The sequence below is a fragment of the Alosa sapidissima genome, chromosome 9 (genome assembly GCF_018492685.1).
Source record: "Alosa sapidissima isolate fAloSap1 chromosome 9, fAloSap1.pri, whole genome shotgun sequence".
NCBI classification, from domain to species: domain Eukaryota; kingdom Metazoa; phylum Chordata; class Actinopteri; order Clupeiformes; family Clupeidae; genus Alosa; species Alosa sapidissima.
In genome coordinates this window covers 25,748,272-25,766,700 of record NC_055965.1, presented here as the reverse complement: position 1 = coordinate 25,766,700, position 18,429 = coordinate 25,748,272, and the positions used below count along the sequence as shown (strand labels likewise).

Here is an 18,429-nt window from a genome sequence, read left to right as displayed (position 1 = left end):
AGATTTGAGTCACTTTAGTCTGGTATTTTTAGGTTTTAATTTTCTTCAGTTTAGGACAATAATAAACTTAATTCTACAAAGGTGTGTTAAGGTATAAATTACATGATTGTTGGATGTTGAACTAATGGTGTGGATGTGTATATATATATATATATATATATATATATATATATATATATATATATATATATATATATATATATATATATATATATATATATACTCTCTGTTTTTCTGTCGGCACGGGTACATCTGTGTGAAAACTGCACTAAAAGGGGAAGGGGCTGCACATGAACTCACATTTTTCTCACATTTTGTTGACAGACAAACGAGTGATGAACGTTCCCTTCCCAATACATGAGTTTCAGTCTGAATGGCTGAGTTGCATGGGGACTAAAAAGGCTCCTTCGGTTTTTGTTTCTGTTCCTGATCTCCCATGTTTTAAAAAAAAAAAAAAAAAAAAAAAAAAACAATATGTGATTTTGATGATCTGTGCAACTTAATTTGATATTAGCAGCAGTAGTGGTAGGCCTAATGTTTCATACTGTCTGATACATAAAGGATTCATACTGACCAACAAACCAGTAATTACTGGTCCAATATTTCTTCCCCTGCATACCGCACACTTCACTGTGGTGTACTAAATGGTCCATTCACAATAAATCCGAGACGCAGTAATTTTTATGCTCTAATTTTTATATCAAGTTGTGGTAGCGCAGCAATATACTCATATTATATAATTTATCCATAGATAATGAGAATGGTTGCCAATATAGAAAAAAATGTGGTCAACATGGATTACATGTATGCTGGATTAACAGCATCAAATGTGATTCAGTTAATCATAATTAAGGACCATAAATATCTGTTTTAGAATGGATAACTTATAACAGTAATCAATTACATTTCTAAAGTAACCTTCCCAACACAGATTGCATGTGAGATTTAACACATTATTTCTGCTGTCTGGAATGTCTTTGAATTAGCCTAGAAATCTAGACGCACCCTAGCGGCAGCAAATTGCCCTTGCTTCCAGGGCTAGTCTAGCAACTCTCCGTTGGCTTATGAGCTCGAAAAATTAAACTTCTATCAGGCCAATCAAATCGTGTATAGAGTCGTTAGGCGGGCTTAACATAATGAATGATGACAGAGTTGCAACGGTTTGGCTTGAATTCCCTGCTACTTGAAAACAAAGAAGATGGATTTTGCTGTTGGCCAACAGTGTGACACGAGTTAAGCTTGTTTTAAGTTGGCAAAAGTTTGAACCAGCCACTAGCTCCACTGGTGGGAATACCATAAGACTCAGCACTGTCCTATTGCGTGCAGAGGGAATTTGAAAGACAACCGATTATCCCGCCCCTCGGACTGAGCACTGCGAACGGTGAGTGCCCAGACCCTACATTTTAATGTGGGTCTGGCTCGTCAGGCTATCTTTGAATTGCCATGATTTTTGTGTGTGGGTGTGTTTGTTTCTGTATGTGCGTGAATGTGTGCAAACACTCACTGGTGGTTCACATGCACAGTGGCAACATGTTTGTGTGTGTGTGTCTGTCAGTGGGTGTACATGTGTGTGTGCTTTACAGTATGTGTGTCTGTTTGTGTGGGTGTGTGTGGGTGTGTGTGCATGCATGCATGTGTGTGGGAACATTGGTGGTAAGTTGTAGGAGTGTATGTAAGGAGATGTCTTTTATCTCCTGGATGAAAATTATACTCTTTCCCAATCATTTCCTATGGCGGTCATTTTTGACCGTGAACAAAAAAGTGTTTCTAAGTTAGAACTAGATCACACTAGATCACTCAAAATTCAAAGAAAGTAGTCCTAAACAATTCTATGTATTCAAAAGCCTTTTGTGAAGGATATCATAAGGATATCAATCTGATGAAAAATGCCATATGCATGGTACAGGGAATGTATAAATCGGTCATTTTTGACCGGAACAGTGTTAGAACTAAGGCTAAACTCCCAAATAGACCCAGCACTACTGATCCCTCTCTCTCTCTCTGCACTGCATGCTGTAGAAAATAATATCAAAATATCAACATTATATGAAATATAAAACTGTGTAAGTTTAAGACTGTGTATTAGTCGCATATGTATGTAAAAATATTGACTACATTCTTTATCTTGTGGTTTTCACAAACTCTAATTAACATTAACAAGCTCTCTCATGATTAATATAGAATATTAAAGGTGCGCTCAGGGATTGTGCAGGAAGTCATGTTTGTTTGTATTTATGTTTATATTTAAATGTATAGCAGACACTTTTGTGCCAAAAAAATGTACATTACATATTAAGGTTAGGGTTAGGCAACGACGGTGGGGGCCAAAAAAAGACCAAGCCGTGACGAGATTTCTGAATGTGACAAAACATATTTGGACTTGAAATCATGTAAAATCCTTGACTACGCCTTCATTATAATGATTAATTTATACAGAGTGGCACGTTTTCATACTTTCTCTTGCACACTCTCTCATGAGGCCTCATCTGGAAGTGTAAGGAGGGAGTAGACAGGGATGTGTGAGTCTGTGTTTATCTGCGCCGGCCTCTGATTGGCCACGGGAGGGTAGAGGATGAGGCTTGAATGAGATGCGGGCAGGTTGCTGATGGAGGAGGGCTGGATCAGATCAGAGCTGGACAGCGGCCGAGTGGAGGGTGTGTCTTGAGCATAAATGTTGTCCTGGGAACAGAGAGAAGAGTAGGAAACTAAGGGTGCTCTTATCTAGTCACTTGATAAACATGGTCAGAGATATGTATGTCCACCTTGTTTCAAACATTTTATCCGTTAAAGAATATCAGTTTCTATATTCACTGTATGCACTAGGGGGCAGTGGTAGAGTAGTGGCTAAGGCAGCAGCCAGAAAAAGTTATGAGTTCAATTTCCAGCTTTCACCGTTGTACCCCTGAGCAAGGCACTTAAAGGAGAAATCTGGCCATTTTTCACATGAATATCCACCTTGTTTCCAACTAATATTTTCTCCTGATTTCGGTTTCTATCTTTACTGTGTGTACCGGGCGATGGTAGTGTAGTGGCTAAGGAGCTGGGCTAGAATGCAATAGCCAGAAAAAGTTGTGGGTTCATTTTCTGGCTTTCACCATCGTGCTCCTGAGCAAGGCTCTTAACCCTGAGTGGCTCTGTGGAGAATGGCCCTTGCAGTATAATTTACATATGAGTGGTTGGCATGACATGGCCTTGCAAGTCCTTTTGGATAAAAGTGTCTACTAAATTAATACATATTAATTAAAATATTATTATTATTATTATTATTATTATTATTATTATGTTTAGTCCAATAATATTGGTATTTTAGATTTGATCTTAATATTACCTGTTTTAATTAAAATGTCAATGTAATGTGTATTGATGTCACTGTAAGTCACTTTGGACCAAAGCATCTGCAAAATATCAGAGTGGTTGTGGTTATGACTCATAAGAATGAGAAAAGGGGGAAAAAACAAGTACTGCTCAACAAAAGTGAAAATACCAGACACGACTAAAACGCAGTGGAGATTTGATCAAATATACTCAGTTCTGAGTGGACTATGCCGATGTTCTTTTTACTACAGTACACATACTTTAGCTCTCTAAGAAGCACACAGAACATGAGCCTTACCTGCAATATAGCTCTTTCATTTGATGTCAGACTGATGTCATTTGATGTTCGAGGAGCCTGCGACCCTGCAACAGATGTGACATATTTATGTGTGTGTGTGTGTGTGTGTGTGTGTGTGTGTGTGTGTGTGTGCTTGCACAGTGGTTAAAGTGGGATTTAGCAGGTGGGGGAACCCTAAAATCAGTGTCGGTGCAACAGGGAAAAATGACTCACCGTTAGACAACATATTGAGTATCGTGGTGTAGCAATACTTTTTGGACAATAATTGCTAGCTTTTTGGTTACCTCTGTACATGCGAAAAATTAACTCACCATTTATTTTAACAATATCATCGCGCTATATATCTTTGGTATGAAAGACTATATATTTATTGTTAAATTATCTGAGGTGGCGGAACTGCATTCCTCTCCGTTCCCCACCTGTGTGTGTGTGTGTGTGTGTGTTTGTGTTTGTGCCCATAAGTGTATGTATGTGATTGCACACGCTTGACTTACTCTCTGTTGATCTTCTTGTCTTCCTTCTCATCCTGATGCAGACTATGCCGATCCCTATCAACACCAGCACTGGAGCTGCTGCCAGAACTATACATGGTGCAATACACAATATAGTATCACCGTATTGCTGCATACAGTACAATTGACTAACGGCCTCTACACACAGCTGCGTGCGTTGCAGTGCTGGAGACACATCCCATTCACTTTACATGGGCTTACGTCATTGCCGAACTGAATTGTGGGTCCGTTGCGTCGCGTTTCTCCAGTCGCTCGCGTTGAGAAGTTCAGCTGTTGCAGCAGACGGCACCGGCAAATCGACGGACGGCACCAACCAATCAAATTACGGTTATGCTTCAAGTCATTTTCATAGCTACCGTCGGGAACACCCACTGGCATGCGTTGACTGAACGCAACTGTGTGTAGAAGCCGTAACATAGCATTGCATAGTGTAGCATTGCAGATGAAAGCATCTTACTATACATGCATACAACACACCATACTATACATACTACTACTACCACCACACTATACATTAGAGCTGACTTGTCTTAGTGGACATGGGATAACCACAGGAAGTGTGATGAATGAAGCTCACCAAAACCTGGAACGGGATAGTTTGAAGATGTTGCTGTGCTGTGTTGCTGTGTTGCTGTGTGTGTGTGTGTGTGTGTGTGTGTGTGTGTGTGTGTGTTTAACATCTGCGTACACATTACTTGCATATGCTAATATGATTGTCATAGCAAGTGACTGCTACATATCTGCTTACCAGGAGCCAAGAGTTTAGTGATGAATGGAGATGTTGCTGTTGTTGTTGATGTTGTTGTTGTTGTTGTTCTGTTGAAAAGTGAGGTTATGCTATCATATCTCACCGTTGTCTGACCTCGAAAAGAAAGAGGAATAGAGTTGAAAATCTTGCTGAGTAACTGAATAACAGGTGAAGCATAGTCAAATGTCTCTTTTTTGGTTGTTACAGATTTTATTCAGATTTTTATACATATTTATTTATTTGTTTGTTTGTTTATTTATTCATACTGATCATAGCTGCTATAGGGATTGCTGTTAAACGAAATTCCATTGTGTCCTGTGTGCAATGACAATAAAGCTTCTTATCTTATCTTTCATGTCAGAATCAGAATTCATTTTGAGTTCATGTTCATGATCAAGTTCAGTTTGCATACACAAATACCTGTTTCATCGTAGACCTCAAGTTCGGTCTCCTGTTGGTCTCTGCCTCCTCCTGCCTCCACTCCACACACGTACGTTCCAGTGTCATTGAGGGTCAAATGCAGAATGTGCACATCAAACCTGCTGCTCTTTTTCTTGTCATACAAAATGCATCGCCCAACAGTTGTCGAAGCCTTCTGTCCATCAGATCTAACAAGTGTGACATTATACTCTTTCTTCTGAAGGTATTTGGGGGAGTCTCTGTACACACTTTCATACGGGCAGTTAAAGATGGCCGTCTTTCCAACAAGTTTTCTTAACATCGTCCTCTCTGTCTGACACCACACAACTGAAGAATAAAGAGCAGAAGGTGTGAGATTATCATAGTTCACGACCCAGAGCTGCTTGTGGTTTTATGACATTAAGCAGTGTTAGGCATACAATGACTAATCTGAACTACTTATTTTTGCCGCCCTCACAACTTTCACCTGTTAATTTTAGGATTCTCTTAAAGCTAAGTCAGAAATACTACCTATGTGGAACTGAAAACTTCAACTAAGACAGGGAGGAGGAAGAGAGAGAGAGAGAGAGAGAGAGAGATCCTATAGAATTGCCAGCTATCTGTGATGTCGCATCTTCATTCCATATTTTTTAATGTCTGTACTTCATATTTAGGGCTACTGAAGAGTCTGTTAAACGTCTGCCTTGTGACTAAGAGAAACAAAGAAGTCCAGACATGTCTTAATACTCTGCGCCAGCATCTTCATGTTATTTCATATTGATCGAGTTTAAAGACACAACATACCTGAGACCAGAGAGAGGGAGATGAGAAAGACACATACACAGTTCCTAGGCGTCCTTTGATCCTTCATAGTGGCATGTAGCCGTGTGTGTCTCTGTGTGTTTGTGTGCGTTTTTAACCTTCTTCAACAGTCACTTCATAGGAGTCTGTGGCCAATCTCATGCCGAGTTTCACATCTGTGGGTTTTGGTCTGTTTCAGACAAGGATGTGGTGAACTCTGTCTGACCCCACTCTGACCTATACCTCACAATGGTACTGTGCAAAAGTCTTACCGTGGGGCTACAGTACATCAGGTGCGCAAGTGAAGTGTTCTGCAGAACATGTGATGCAACAATCAGATTCCACTATAATCCATGGAACTGGACACAACTTACGAGAGAGCAGCGCACAACTCGACCTGTCATCTAAAGCTGCTTCTAAAACACTTCTGTTGTGCTCTCGGTGTAGTCTTGTAGCTAGGGGTTTGGTTTGATCCAGTAAAGGATGTGGTTTGGTAGCTGTTGTTGTGGTGAACTCTGTCTGACCCCACTCTGACATATAGTACTGGAGCAAAGGTCTTGGGCTGCCTTGCATGTTTTCCTTTCTCGGTATTGTGGGGACAATATGGGGGGGGGTAGTACTGGGCAAAAGTCTTAAGCTGCATGTTTTGCTTGCTTAGTGTTGTGGGGACCATGAATACAGAAAGTAAGGCCTTACCAGTGTTGATGGTCACAGGGGGTGTTAGACCAATTTATATTCTGGACAGAAAGCTGTCCCGTGCCTTGGCTTGCGATTGGCTCTCACTGTGGAAGTTCCACGGCCCTTCCACACTATACGCCCTTCCACGGCCCCTCCATGGCCTTAGACTTTTGCGCAGCCTTGTAAAACTGCATGCATGGCACACACACACACACACACACACAAACAGTCTTTCTCTGATTCTGATAGTTTAGGTATTAGGTATTATTTAGGTATGTGTTATAATGAAAACATAAACTCATAAATACTGGAAGACTCCTTCACTGAATGATCTTAGCACTCTAGCTGATTAGATAGAACCCCCTTGTGGTGAATGTTAAGAATGAAACACCCCCTCCCCCCACCCCACCATATCATACAATAGACACCACTACTGCCTCCTAGTGGGCAGAGTCAGTATGTCAATGTGGAAATGTTCAATGTGATTCACTATTTCTCTGAACCACGAGGCCAGTCAGTCATCTGACTCGTGGATTGCACTTGTATGCACTCATTAATGATTTCATATCATGTCCAATTCCATAGCAACTCACATATAAAACAATATTAACAGACCCAATCACTATTCATTGCTTTTGTGACTTATTTTTTATTGAAGCTTATTCCACAGAAATCAAGTTCTAATACAAATTAATATGATCCTTCCAAACAAAAACAACAGCTTTATCCATTTCATTTATTTCCTGAGATTCTGCTTATCTCCTCTTCTTTGATGGTTTCACAGCATATGTGTGTGTGTTTTCTAGTGTGCCACATATCTCCTTTGGTAACATTTACATTTTGCTCATTACAATCATTCTATGGATCTGTTTATGGCACACAAACTTACTATAGGGACCTTTATCAGGGCATGAAAGCAGAAACAAAATTGTCAGTTAATAACATTTTTTATATGAAAATAAAAAAACATGATTGTATGGGATTACATAACAATGTAAAATACCAAAAAAAAAAGGTTTGTCTGACTGCAAAAATGAGGTCCAATCCCTGACGTTCAATATTCTGAATGTATTATTGCTGTTGTTTTTTATTGATTTATTTACTTAGTTCATCAAAATATCAGGTGTCTGCAGTTCAGGCCTTAATAAATTGCATCTGATTGGACGAGGTTGAGCTTCAGCTTCTTGTAAACAATATCAGGGTGGGTGGTGTTGAGATTGGAATTCTGGTAACTTGCATATGATTGGGTGGGGTGGAGCTGTAAATTCTGGTATATTGCATCAGAGTGGGTGGTGTTGGGGCTATGGCAAGATGAACTCATCTGCATGGTGTAGGGGTCTTGTGGATGGTCTTCATAGTCAACAGTATCCTAATTATCATAAACAAAGCACATATCTCAGGAACATGTTCAGCTACGTAGTGTTTTAGACAAAGGGAGCAGTAGCACACACGTACACGTGCACACACACACACACGCACACACCACACACCACACCACATACACACACAACACACATACACACACACACACACACACAAATGTCATTCTGCTATGACGTATATTGAAATGAATGATTGATGTCCAATACTGTAACAATTATAAGGACTCATTTTCCCATAATGCCATTCCCTCACCTTTTCAGCATTTCCCCCATCTGGTCTAACTGAGGGCACATGTCTAGATGGTCCTTGGGCTGCTCATGGAAAAGAAATACAGTCTGTTTATGCCAAAAAGAGAGTGAGAGTGAGAGATAAAGAAAAGGGAAGTAGTCTGTGTGTGTGTGTGTGTGGTGTGTGTGTGTGTGTGTGTGTGTGTGTGTGTATGTGTGTGTTGTGGGGGGGGGGGGGGGGGGGGTTGCCGGTTCGATCCCCGACCAGTAGGAAAAATGTGGGCGGGGGAAGTGGTTGAGCACTGCTCTCACCTGCCCACATCCACGCCTGAGGTGCCCTTGAGCAAGGCACCTAAGCCCGAGCGCCGCTGTAGCAGGCAGCTCACTGCTCCGGGTTAGTGTGCTTCACCTCACTGCTCCGGGTTAGTGTGCTTCACCTCACTGCTCCGGGTTAGTGTGCTTCACCTCACTGCTCCGTGCTGTCCTATTACTATACGTTCATTACGCCACAGTAAGGACTCAGCACCCATTTGCCTTCAGAGGGTGTTGAGCGTGTTTCACAGTAAGGACTCCGCACCCATTTGCCTTCAGAGGGTGTTTTGATCGTGTTTCACAGTAAGGACTCAGCACCCATTTGCCTTCAGAGGGTGTTGAGCGTGTTTTTTTTCCCCCATTGATCTAAGTGGCATCTACTTAAAACATTACTTTGCTTACCCACTGGTGGTGTCTGCCTCCTTTTCCTCATCCAGACTATGACTATGGCTATGGCCTGCAGCACCCAGTTGCTGCCACACCTACACTTATGAACACCAGCTGATCTGTACACAGGGGCACACAGACACATCGTACCACACAACACATGTTCATGCATGTGTGTTTTTAATGTGGGTTTAATGTTGTTGATATTGCCTAGTCCTAGCACCAGTGGCAAAGCATGGAATAGAACATAATCTACTTTCTGTGACAACTTATAGGACAACATAGCTAGTGTCTACAGACAGTGTACACGGAGACTAAAAAGACACACACACACACACACACACACACACACACACACACACACACACACACACACAATTGAAAACACACTTGACTTGCTATCCAATCAAACAATGTCTGCACCCTTTCAATTTTTTTGACGTAAGCATCTGCCACAACCCAGCAGACTCAAATTTAGCCTTTTTCACAGCTTTGTGTATCACTTAGACTATACATTAGGGGAAAATATACATCCTGGTGATGAACATACTTAAACACAGGAAGCTCGCTGAAGCTCGTCACAGCCTAGAGGTTTTGAAAGTGTCGTTTGGGGGTCTATTTTTGGATGTGCACTTGCATGCACTTTGAGACAAAATGAAACACTTCCTGTTGATTTACAAAGTATTGCCATAGTAACTGTCATAGCAACTGGAATCAGATCTCCTACAGTTTCTATCCACTGTGGACCATCTCCTAGAGTTGGACTTTGTAAGGAACTAAACTAGAGTTAGACTTCGTAAGGATCAGTGTGAGTTATGCAAGAAGTCAATTCACCTAACTGGAGAATTTAAGCGAAACTCCTACAAGTCGAATAATTCACAAAGCATTTTAGCCCTAAAAGCATCTAAGTCAGCTTAAAATAAGTTGAGAGGACTACTAACTTACTAAGACCTATTCAAAAACAATCCTAATCGCTTTTTGTGGCATTTCACATCGCAAATGTTTTGAAATGCACACACAGCTACAGGAGCTCTCAATTGCGAAGGAATAATCGTGGATTGTAACTAAGGGATGAAATAACGCCACCAACAACAACCAAAACCACTCATTGTCAACATGTAAACTAAATGTAATGTTTCATTGTAAATCAAATTAAATTGGTTCTCCTCTTTACAAACATATAGGCCTACGTGTCTTCATACAGATTCATTTAGAACATGTTGCAAAGTCTTCATACAGATTCATTTAGAACATGTTGCAAAGTCTTCATACAGATTCATTTAGAACATGTTGCTAAGTTACTGCACCAATCCGTATATTTCATTCATATTTGCTTTTTCTTACTCTTATTCATTTAGGCTATCTATTTATTTATTTATCTTCCGTCCCTCGCAGTAGCCTATTCGTGTAATGCACACATTCTCACCAGCAAAGACCTGTCACCTGTCACTCATCATTGTAGGGGAGGTTTTTGGCATCATTCCCAATCATCAGCCAATCAAAATGGTCACTTCAATCAAGCTTGTGCATGATTAATGACGAAAACCATAGCAACGGAGCTCGTCTCTTATCTTAGGAGTTGTCATTTTTCCTTACTAAGAGTAGGTCTGAGCGGCTTTGTGAATAGGTTTTAAGAGAAAACTCCTAGCTAAAAAGTTTTAGAGTGATTTAGGAGTACTCCTAGCGGTGCGATAAAATGCTTTGTGAATACGGCCCCAGGCCTCTTTTTATCACCCCCACACTGCCATGTTGTATTTCATCTTACCAGGAACCGAGAGTGCAGAGGGTGCTGTTTTTGATGGCGTTGGTGTTGCAGTTGTGTGACCTTCAAGAGAAACAGGAAATGTGTTCTAAATGCATCTTAGCGACAGAGTAACCCTCTAAAACCCACATTAAAAACACACATGCATGAATTAAAGCATTGTGACAATTTTGTACCAATATTTTTTCACTCGTTATTGATATGTTTAAGCATATAGTATATAGCTGGCAATATCTATTGTGACAAATTGTGACTCTAAGTCAATTTGAATGGAAATACCTGTTTCGCTATAGACTTCAAGGTGAGTTTCTTGTCTGTCTCTGACCCCCCTTGCCTCAACTCCACAGAAATATGTTCCAGTGTAATTGAGGGTCAAATGCAGAATGCGCACATCAAACCTGCCGCTGTTTTTGATGTCGTTCAAGACGTATCGCCCATCTCTTGTCCAAGCCCTCCTTCCATCAGATCTAACCAGTGTGACACTGGCATCATGCTCTCTCTTCTTAACATATTTGGGGGAGTCTCTGTACTCTTTTTCATATGGACAGGTAAAGATGGCCGTCTTTCCAACAAGTTTTCTTATCGCCTTCCTCTCAGTTTCACACCTCACAACTGATAAATAAACAATGGAAAGCATGTGCTTGTTTTCACATAAGATGTTACGATATTGGGTTTGTATGATGTGACCCTACAATGTACACATAATTGAATAATGTAAGGCTGAAGGACTTACTTTGCTATTATGAGCAGAAAAGGGGTAATTGGAGCACACATGAATGAAGCAGTTTGTAAAAGAATGACAAGCAAAGAGAGAGCCAGAGAACGGGGGGAGAAAGAGAGAGAGAGAGAGAGAGAGAGCCAGAGAGACGAGAGAGAGAGAGAGAGAGCAACCAAAAAGTTGTCTAAGATGTGACATTGCCACTCTACATGTGAACGTACTAGTATAGATTTAGAGTGGTACGCCATAAGCCTTAAAATAAAGCACAATCATACCTCTTTACTGTATGTGCAGTCTACTGCACATTTCATTACTACCAGGACATAACAATAGAATCCCATTTGTTGAGAAAAATAACTCACCTGAGACCAGGGAAAAAAAACTATCCCGTTCCAAAGCATCCTTTCTCTGTCCGCATGACCTGCTCTCCGTCCAGAATGTGTGTTTTGTATTTATTTTGAGCGTCTCTTCAGCCTTCCTCAGCAGCCACTTCAGAGAAACCTGCGACCTGCGACTGATCTACTGACCATCAGGCCCCTTTGTGCTCACTCTCTGAGGTGACATGTGTGTGTATGTATGTGTGTGTGTGTGCGTTTGTGTGTGTGTGTGTGTGTGTGTGTTAGAGAGAGAGAGAGTGAGAGAGAGAGACAGACAGAGAGAGTGAGAGTTTGTCTGTGGTTTGGCAGATACAAAGGCATATCTAGTGTTGTCACAACCTTAGTAGCCTGTAAGGTTCAAAAATAATTTAAAACACCTCCTACATGGTTTCTCTGTCTCTTTCACACACACACACACACACACACACACACACACACACACACACACACACACACACACACACTTCCCACCCCTCTGTGCAGTTCAGTTATGACCTCTAGTCTAGTTCTAGTTCTCAATAGTTTACCAACATGTGTTGTGCAATTAGTAAGAGCCGTCCAGTGAAATGATGCAATAAGCAATTATTTTACAGTATGTCAAATAATGAACACTATTATAAACGTCCTACTGGATGATATAGCATTTATTTACTTTGACGTCATAAATTACTGATACTTTAAGTGTTATAGGTACATTCTGAGAGAGTATTTATATACAATGGATAAATAGAAATGCATTCATCAAACTTGTGATTAACAAAAAATACATAAAAAACAGCACACTGCCTTAATGCTCACTTAAAGTCATGACATATATCAAGACGGTAAATGACATATAGCTCATTGGCTTGTAAAAATGATAGTAGAAGCCTATGGGAATACAGACAAAATAGATGTGAATCCCCCAACCCCCCAACCCCTTATCTGGTTCTGTTTGTCTCCCCCTGCTGGTGGATCAGTGAATCTCACTGTGCTGGATACAGGAGAGACACGTCACATCCGCCACAACAGCCCAACAATGTTACAATTAAGAAAAAAAATAGATATACATAAATGCCAAAAGTGGGTAGACAATATACTGTAGTATCACAACCAAACATACATGTTGCCTTTGTATCTAGAGGTTGATGGTGGAGTAGATCACTGACCCGGGGTTACTTCGCTGTCTGTCTCCCCCTGCTGGTGGGTCAGTGAATCTCACAGTGGCGTACTGGAGAGACTCCTCGCTTCGGTCAAAGCGGACTGTAGAGTAGTCTACAGAGTGTGGATTCTGATTGGACGGTGGCGGGACATTGGAATAGATGGCTGAAGGGTCTGTGTCAGGTGGGGTGTGGCTGGAGGCGGGGTTACCGGGGCTGATTGTGACATCAGCATAGTCACACTGGACCTGGACAAAGACACACACACACACACACACACACACACACACACACACACACACACACACACACACACACACACACACAAACATTCAATGTCTTGCCATATATCAATGTTTCTATTTTCATTCTATTTTCATTATTCGCCATTGTAAAGCCTTGAGCCTTGACACACAATTAGTGCTCATAACAATATTTTTCAATTTGATAATTGTTCGGCACAGGTCCTAATCTCTAAAATCCTGTATTCTGTACAATTTGATAATTGTTTGGCACAGGTCCTAATCTCTAAAATCCTGTATTCTGTACAATTTGATAATTGTTCGGCACAGGTGTTAATCTCTAAAATCCTGTATTCTGTACAATTTGATAATTGTTTGGCACAGGTCCTAATCTCTAAAATCCTGTATTCTGTACAATTTGATAATTGTTCGGCACAGGTCCTAATCTCTAAAATCCTGTATTCTGTACAATTTGATATTTGTTTGGCACAGGTCCTAATCTCTAAAATCCTGTATTCGGTACAATTTGATAATTGTTCGGCACAGGTGCTAATCTCTAAAATCCTGTATTTTCTATGTTCAGAAACCTCAACAGATTGTCCACAGCAATTCCTTTTTAGTGTTTCCAAATACATTCCTATTTCTAACACTGCAACACACACAGTATTACACACATAAACACACACACACACTCACACACACACACACACACACACACACACACACACACACACACACACACACACACACACACACACACACACACACACACACTCAAGGTTCACCTGGTGATTATTTCCTGAGCCAGTGTTTGGTGTGTGTCCAGCAGAGGGAGCTGTGGGATATAAAACAATTAGTGAATGAAGCAAAGAATGAGTGAGTGAGTGAGTGAGTGAGTGAGTGAGTGCATAAGAAATTTACTTGAGTAAAGTTTACTCAAATTGAGAAACATTTTACTCTGCCAGATACTATTTGGCCTCTCTCTGTTAAGAGTAAGAGTTACACTTTTGATAGAGTTTTTTGATAGTGTTTTTCCAGAATCATTTTTCCTCAGTTCAGTGTAATAATATCTTACTATAACTATTATAATATATTACTCGGTTTCTTGGTAAAACAGAGTTACACTATGTCATTCCATGCCAAATGAACAGATTTTTGAAAAAAAAATCCCGCCTGACCATTTTGGATTTGCTTCAAACTTTACGTCAATAATGTTATTACTGTATACCCAGCAACTACTGTGCAAAAAATTAAGCTTGTATCTACTTTGTTGTCTGAGATATGGAAGCCTGTCCCTCCTATTGTATTTGTTTTATGTTTACTAGTTTTGTGTTCGTGGTCAAAAATGACCGCTGCATTATAACCTTATAAATCCAAAGTAACACACATATTATCATGTAATGTTGTGATATGTTATGTATATGAGATAATCTCTCACCTGATGCCTTCCTACTTCTGGTCTTCTGTATGTAGAGCATAAAGAGGCTGAGGACCAACACAAACACCACCACAGCCAGACCAGCACCGATGTACACAAGACCACCTGCACAACACAACAACACATAATTACTACACAAACACCACCACAGCCAGACCAGCACCAATGTACACAAGACCACCTGGACCACACAACAACACATCATTACTACACAAACACCACCACAGCCAGACCAGCACCGATGTACACAAGACCACCTGGACAATATCAACAACACCTCATCACTACACAAACACCACCACAGCCAGACCAGCACTGATGTACACAAGACCACATGGACAACACAACAACACATCATTACTACACAAACACCACCACAGCCAGACCAGCACCGATGTACACAAGACCACATGGACAATAAAGACCACATGGACAATATCAACAACACATCATTACTACACAAACACCACCACAGCCAGACCAGCACCGATGTACATAAGACCACCTGCACAACACAACAACACATCATTACTACACAAACACCACCACAGCCAGACCAGCACCGATGTACACAAGACCACCTGCACAACACAACAACAAATCATTACTACACAAACACCACCACAGCCAGACCAGCACCGATGTACACAAGACCACATGGACAATATCAACAACAAATCATTACTACACAAACACCACCACAGCCAGACCAGCACCGATGTACACAAGACCACATGGACAATATCAACAACACATCATTACTACACAAACACCACCACAGCCAGACCAGCACCGATGTACACAAGACCACCTGGACCACACAACAACACATCATTACTACACAAACACCACCACAGCCAGACCAGCACCGATGTATACAAGACCACCTGGACAACACAACAACAAATCATTACTACACAAACACCACCACAGCCAGACCAGCACCGATGTACACAAGACCACATGGACAATATCAACAACAAATCATTACTACACAAACACCACCACAGCCAGACCAGCACCGATGTACACAAGACCACCTGGACCACACAACAACACATCATTACTACACAAACACCACCACAGCCAGACCAGCACCGATGTACACAAGACCACCTGGACAATATCAACAACACATCATTACTACACAAACACCACCACAGCCAGACCAGCACCGATGTACACAAGACCACCTGGACAACACAACAACACATCATTACTACACAAACACCACCACAGCCAGACCAGCACCGATGCACACAAGACCACCTGGACAACACAACAACACATCATTACTACACAAACACCACCACAGCCAGACCAGCACCGATGCACACAAGACCACCTGCACAACACAACAACACATCATTACTACACAAACACCACCACAGCCAGACCAGCACCGATGTACACAAGACCACCTGGACAACACAACAACACATCATTACTACACAAACACCACCACAGCCAGACCAGCACCGATGTACACAAGACCACATGGACAATATCAACAACACATCATTACTACACAAACACCACCACAGCCAGACCAGCACCGATGTACATAAGACCACCTGGACAATATCAACAACACACCATTACTAAACAAACACCACCACAGTCAAGCACCCATATGCACAAGACCACCTGGACAACACAACAATACATCATTACTACACAAACACCACCACAGTGGTATGGACCTCTCCTTGTTATATACTAAACCAGCACTGATGTACACAAGATCAACAACACCACACACATTACATGCAATACACATCTGATATATGATATGATACACATCTGATGTATGTATCAATACACTAATGCATACAAGATCATCTGAGCAGCACAATACCATACCGTATCAGGGCTTTGTATGCTACAAAAATTGGGCTTTATGATAGATAATAATTCTCGGCCTCCCCGATAATATATAGTGTACATTGAGCAGCAGTTGTCTGAATTTGACCAAACGTATATTAGATATGAATGTTGAGAGACTCCCTTCAAGTAATTAAATAGAACATACTTGGTTCTCTCCCAGCTTGTTCTGGTGTGGCCCTTTGCTCTGAATCGTCTTCTTCACTGGCATCATCTGAAGTTTAAATGTGTAACACATGACAGCAGACAGGATGAGAAGCAATTATCAATATTGCAAAAACGGCAAAAACAATCATTTTCCTGTGCTCGGGAAATTTGCCTGAGTAAAATTTTACTTTGGCCTTATTATAGTACTCTTTTTGGTCAAACTATTCAGAGCACTATTAAACAGTTAAAAGAAAAAGAAAAAAAATCAATGTTAGAACAACAATGTAGCATTTATCCATGATCCCTAGAAGCAGCTCACCAAAACACCTCTATCAAAAGAGTAACTTTTACTCTTTTCAAAGATGGACCAAATGTTATCTGTGTCATCTTGAAAATGTTGCATTGTGTTTTAGTTCTAATGTCTGTATTGAAGATGGTCTCAATAAGAATCGACGGTTGGATGAGGATCAGTGATTAGATGAATTTATTGGACATGGAAAATGAATAACAGAACACAGGCTAAGCCTTGAACAGTAAAACTTCACAGAGTCTAACAGCCGTGGTTGTTATTAGAAGCGGGCTGCTGAGTGTACTGGCAAAAGATGCTCCTCGATTTGCTTCCTAGATCCATCTCAACGTCAAATACTGAGACAAAGCCTGTTATACTAAAACATACGAATGTAAATCATGCCAACGTGGCAGGTACCAACCATTGCACAAAACTGGCCTTGACCAGATGAAACAACATCTATGATCATATAAATGATCTTGGACCAGAACTACAAGATGATATCTCATTTGGCTCATGTTATGGCTGAGGCCTCAGAGGTGTCTCTGACCAGTATAGCAGTATGACCCTCGATGGTAAATACTACGTGCTTGTAGCCTAAGTCTCCCTGACTCTGTCCACATTTGGTCAAGCTTTTGGTCAACTCAAGGTTGTATACAATGGTATGGACCTCTCCTTGTTATATACTACACACAGGAGTAACATATGAACACATCAGAATATTACACCAGAATTCTACATTTGGCGGAATAAAATTGTACTAAATTTGAGTAAATTTTACTCAGGCAAACTTCCTGTGTACTGTAGGCACGCTTCCGGGGTCGGGGTCCTGTTCATTCTGCCTGAACTTATTTTCTGACATTGACCGCCGTTGACCGACAATACATTATCCCTTATTACATTATACTTATTCCGTCGTCAAACTAGCAAAACTGGACTTGCAACACAGCCTACATGCACTTAATCCATGTGCTTCAGACCATGGGTTTTTTGACGGTGATGTACATGCAGAACAGGTGAGCGGTATTGTTCATGAGTCTTCCGTGAAGGAAACCAATGAATGGTGAACGGCTAACCTTCTCTATCTTCCCCCTCGTGGTCCCTGCTCGACTGTCTCACAGATGTGTCGCCAGGCCATGTGGTTTGGGCTGCAAGCAAAAGAGGGAAGTGAATCATTGCATGATTTGGCAAGACACAGAGACATACAAGTTTTTAAAGAAACTTTTCATAGGTCAATTAGACTGCATGGTAGAGAAGAATAGAATTGAAGTGAACTAAACTGGCATCCTCAGAGTTAAAATGGAGACAGGACAAGAGTAGCTATACTGTAGATGATGAATCCACTAAAGCTGGGAACTTAATGTTGTGGCTAA

At 41.0% G+C, this 18,429-nt stretch overlaps 4 protein-coding genes across 7 annotated transcripts in view; all 4 read right to left on the bottom strand.

Moving 5' to 3' along the window:
• The window catches only part of LOC121719545, a 29,455-nt gene extending 17,318 nt beyond the window's left edge, over positions 1-12,137 (bottom strand). For 2 of the 3 annotated variants that reach the window (XM_042105277.1, XM_042105278.1), the window contains exons 1-6: positions 11,903-12,137; positions 11,102-11,434; positions 10,826-10,885; positions 9,076-9,179; positions 8,387-8,445; positions 7,541-8,120 (exon numbers count right to left, since the gene is read on the bottom strand). In XM_042105277.1, the coding sequence (XP_041961211.1) occupies positions 7,541-7,567 (27 nt within the window). In that variant the 5' untranslated portion in view covers positions 7,568-8,120; positions 8,387-8,445; positions 9,076-9,179; ... (1 more) ...; positions 11,102-11,434; positions 11,903-12,137. Of the gene's footprint in view, positions 1-1,611; positions 1,756-7,540; positions 8,121-8,386; positions 8,446-9,075; positions 9,180-10,825; positions 10,886-11,101; positions 11,435-11,902 lie in introns of those variants that run through there. The other variant, XM_042105279.1, reaches the window with a different exon arrangement.
• LOC121719572 lies at positions 1,988-6,341 on the bottom strand. 2 transcript variants are annotated; one of them, XM_042105321.1, is made up of 7 exons: positions 6,077-6,341; positions 5,294-5,620; positions 4,874-4,987; positions 4,108-4,194; positions 3,614-3,678; positions 3,329-3,395; positions 2,529-2,679 (listed from the first exon to the last, which is right to left on the bottom strand). In XM_042105321.1, the coding sequence occupies exons 1-7, from the start codon at positions 6,141-6,143 to the stop codon at positions 2,627-2,629; spliced, it is 780 nt and encodes a 259-aa protein (XP_041961255.1). In that variant the 5' UTR covers positions 6,144-6,341; the 3' UTR covers positions 2,529-2,626. The 2 variants fall into 2 exon arrangements, with proteins under 2 accessions (XP_041961254.1, XP_041961255.1); XM_042105320.1 differs by lacking the exon at positions 3,329-3,395 and having other exon boundaries at positions 1,988-2,679.
• A 703-nt stretch (positions 12,138-12,840) lies between the features above and the next one.
• The window catches only part of LOC121719551, a 31,780-nt gene continuing 26,191 nt past the window's right edge, over positions 12,841-18,429 (bottom strand). Inside the window, exon 8 of the mRNA XM_042105288.1 lies at positions 12,841-12,991. The gene's annotated coding sequence lies outside the window, so the exon portion shown is untranslated. The remainder of the gene's footprint in view (positions 12,992-18,429) is intronic.
• Positions 12,984-18,429, bottom strand: part of LOC121719553 (CMRF35-like molecule 1) — an 8,453-nt gene continuing 3,007 nt past the window's right edge. Inside the window, exons 4-8 of the mRNA XM_042105291.1 lie at positions 18,133-18,204; positions 16,769-16,834; positions 14,737-14,841; positions 14,084-14,133; positions 12,984-13,304 (exon numbers count right to left, since the gene is read on the bottom strand). Coding sequence (XP_041961225.1) covers positions 13,035-13,304; positions 14,084-14,133; positions 14,737-14,841; positions 16,769-16,834; positions 18,133-18,204 — 563 coding nt within the window. The 3' untranslated portion in view covers positions 12,984-13,034. The remainder of the gene's footprint in view (positions 13,305-14,083; positions 14,134-14,736; positions 14,842-16,768; positions 16,835-18,132; positions 18,205-18,429) is intronic.

Excerpts from the sequence above, each read along its gene's own strand:
- LOC121719572 (XM_042105320.1), bottom strand. The coding sequence starts at position 6,143 with ATGAAGGATCAAAGGACGCCTAGGAACTGTGTATGTGTCTTTCTCATC. Across the intron at positions 4,988-5,293 it reads TGAGGTCTACGATGAAACAG|GTCAGACAACGGTGAGATAT; the intron begins GTATTTGTGTAT and ends TTTCTTTTCGAG. Across the intron at positions 3,679-4,107 it reads GACAAGAAGATCAACAGAGA|GGTCGCAGGCTCCTCGAACA; the intron begins GTAAGTCAAGCG and ends CATCTGTTGCAG.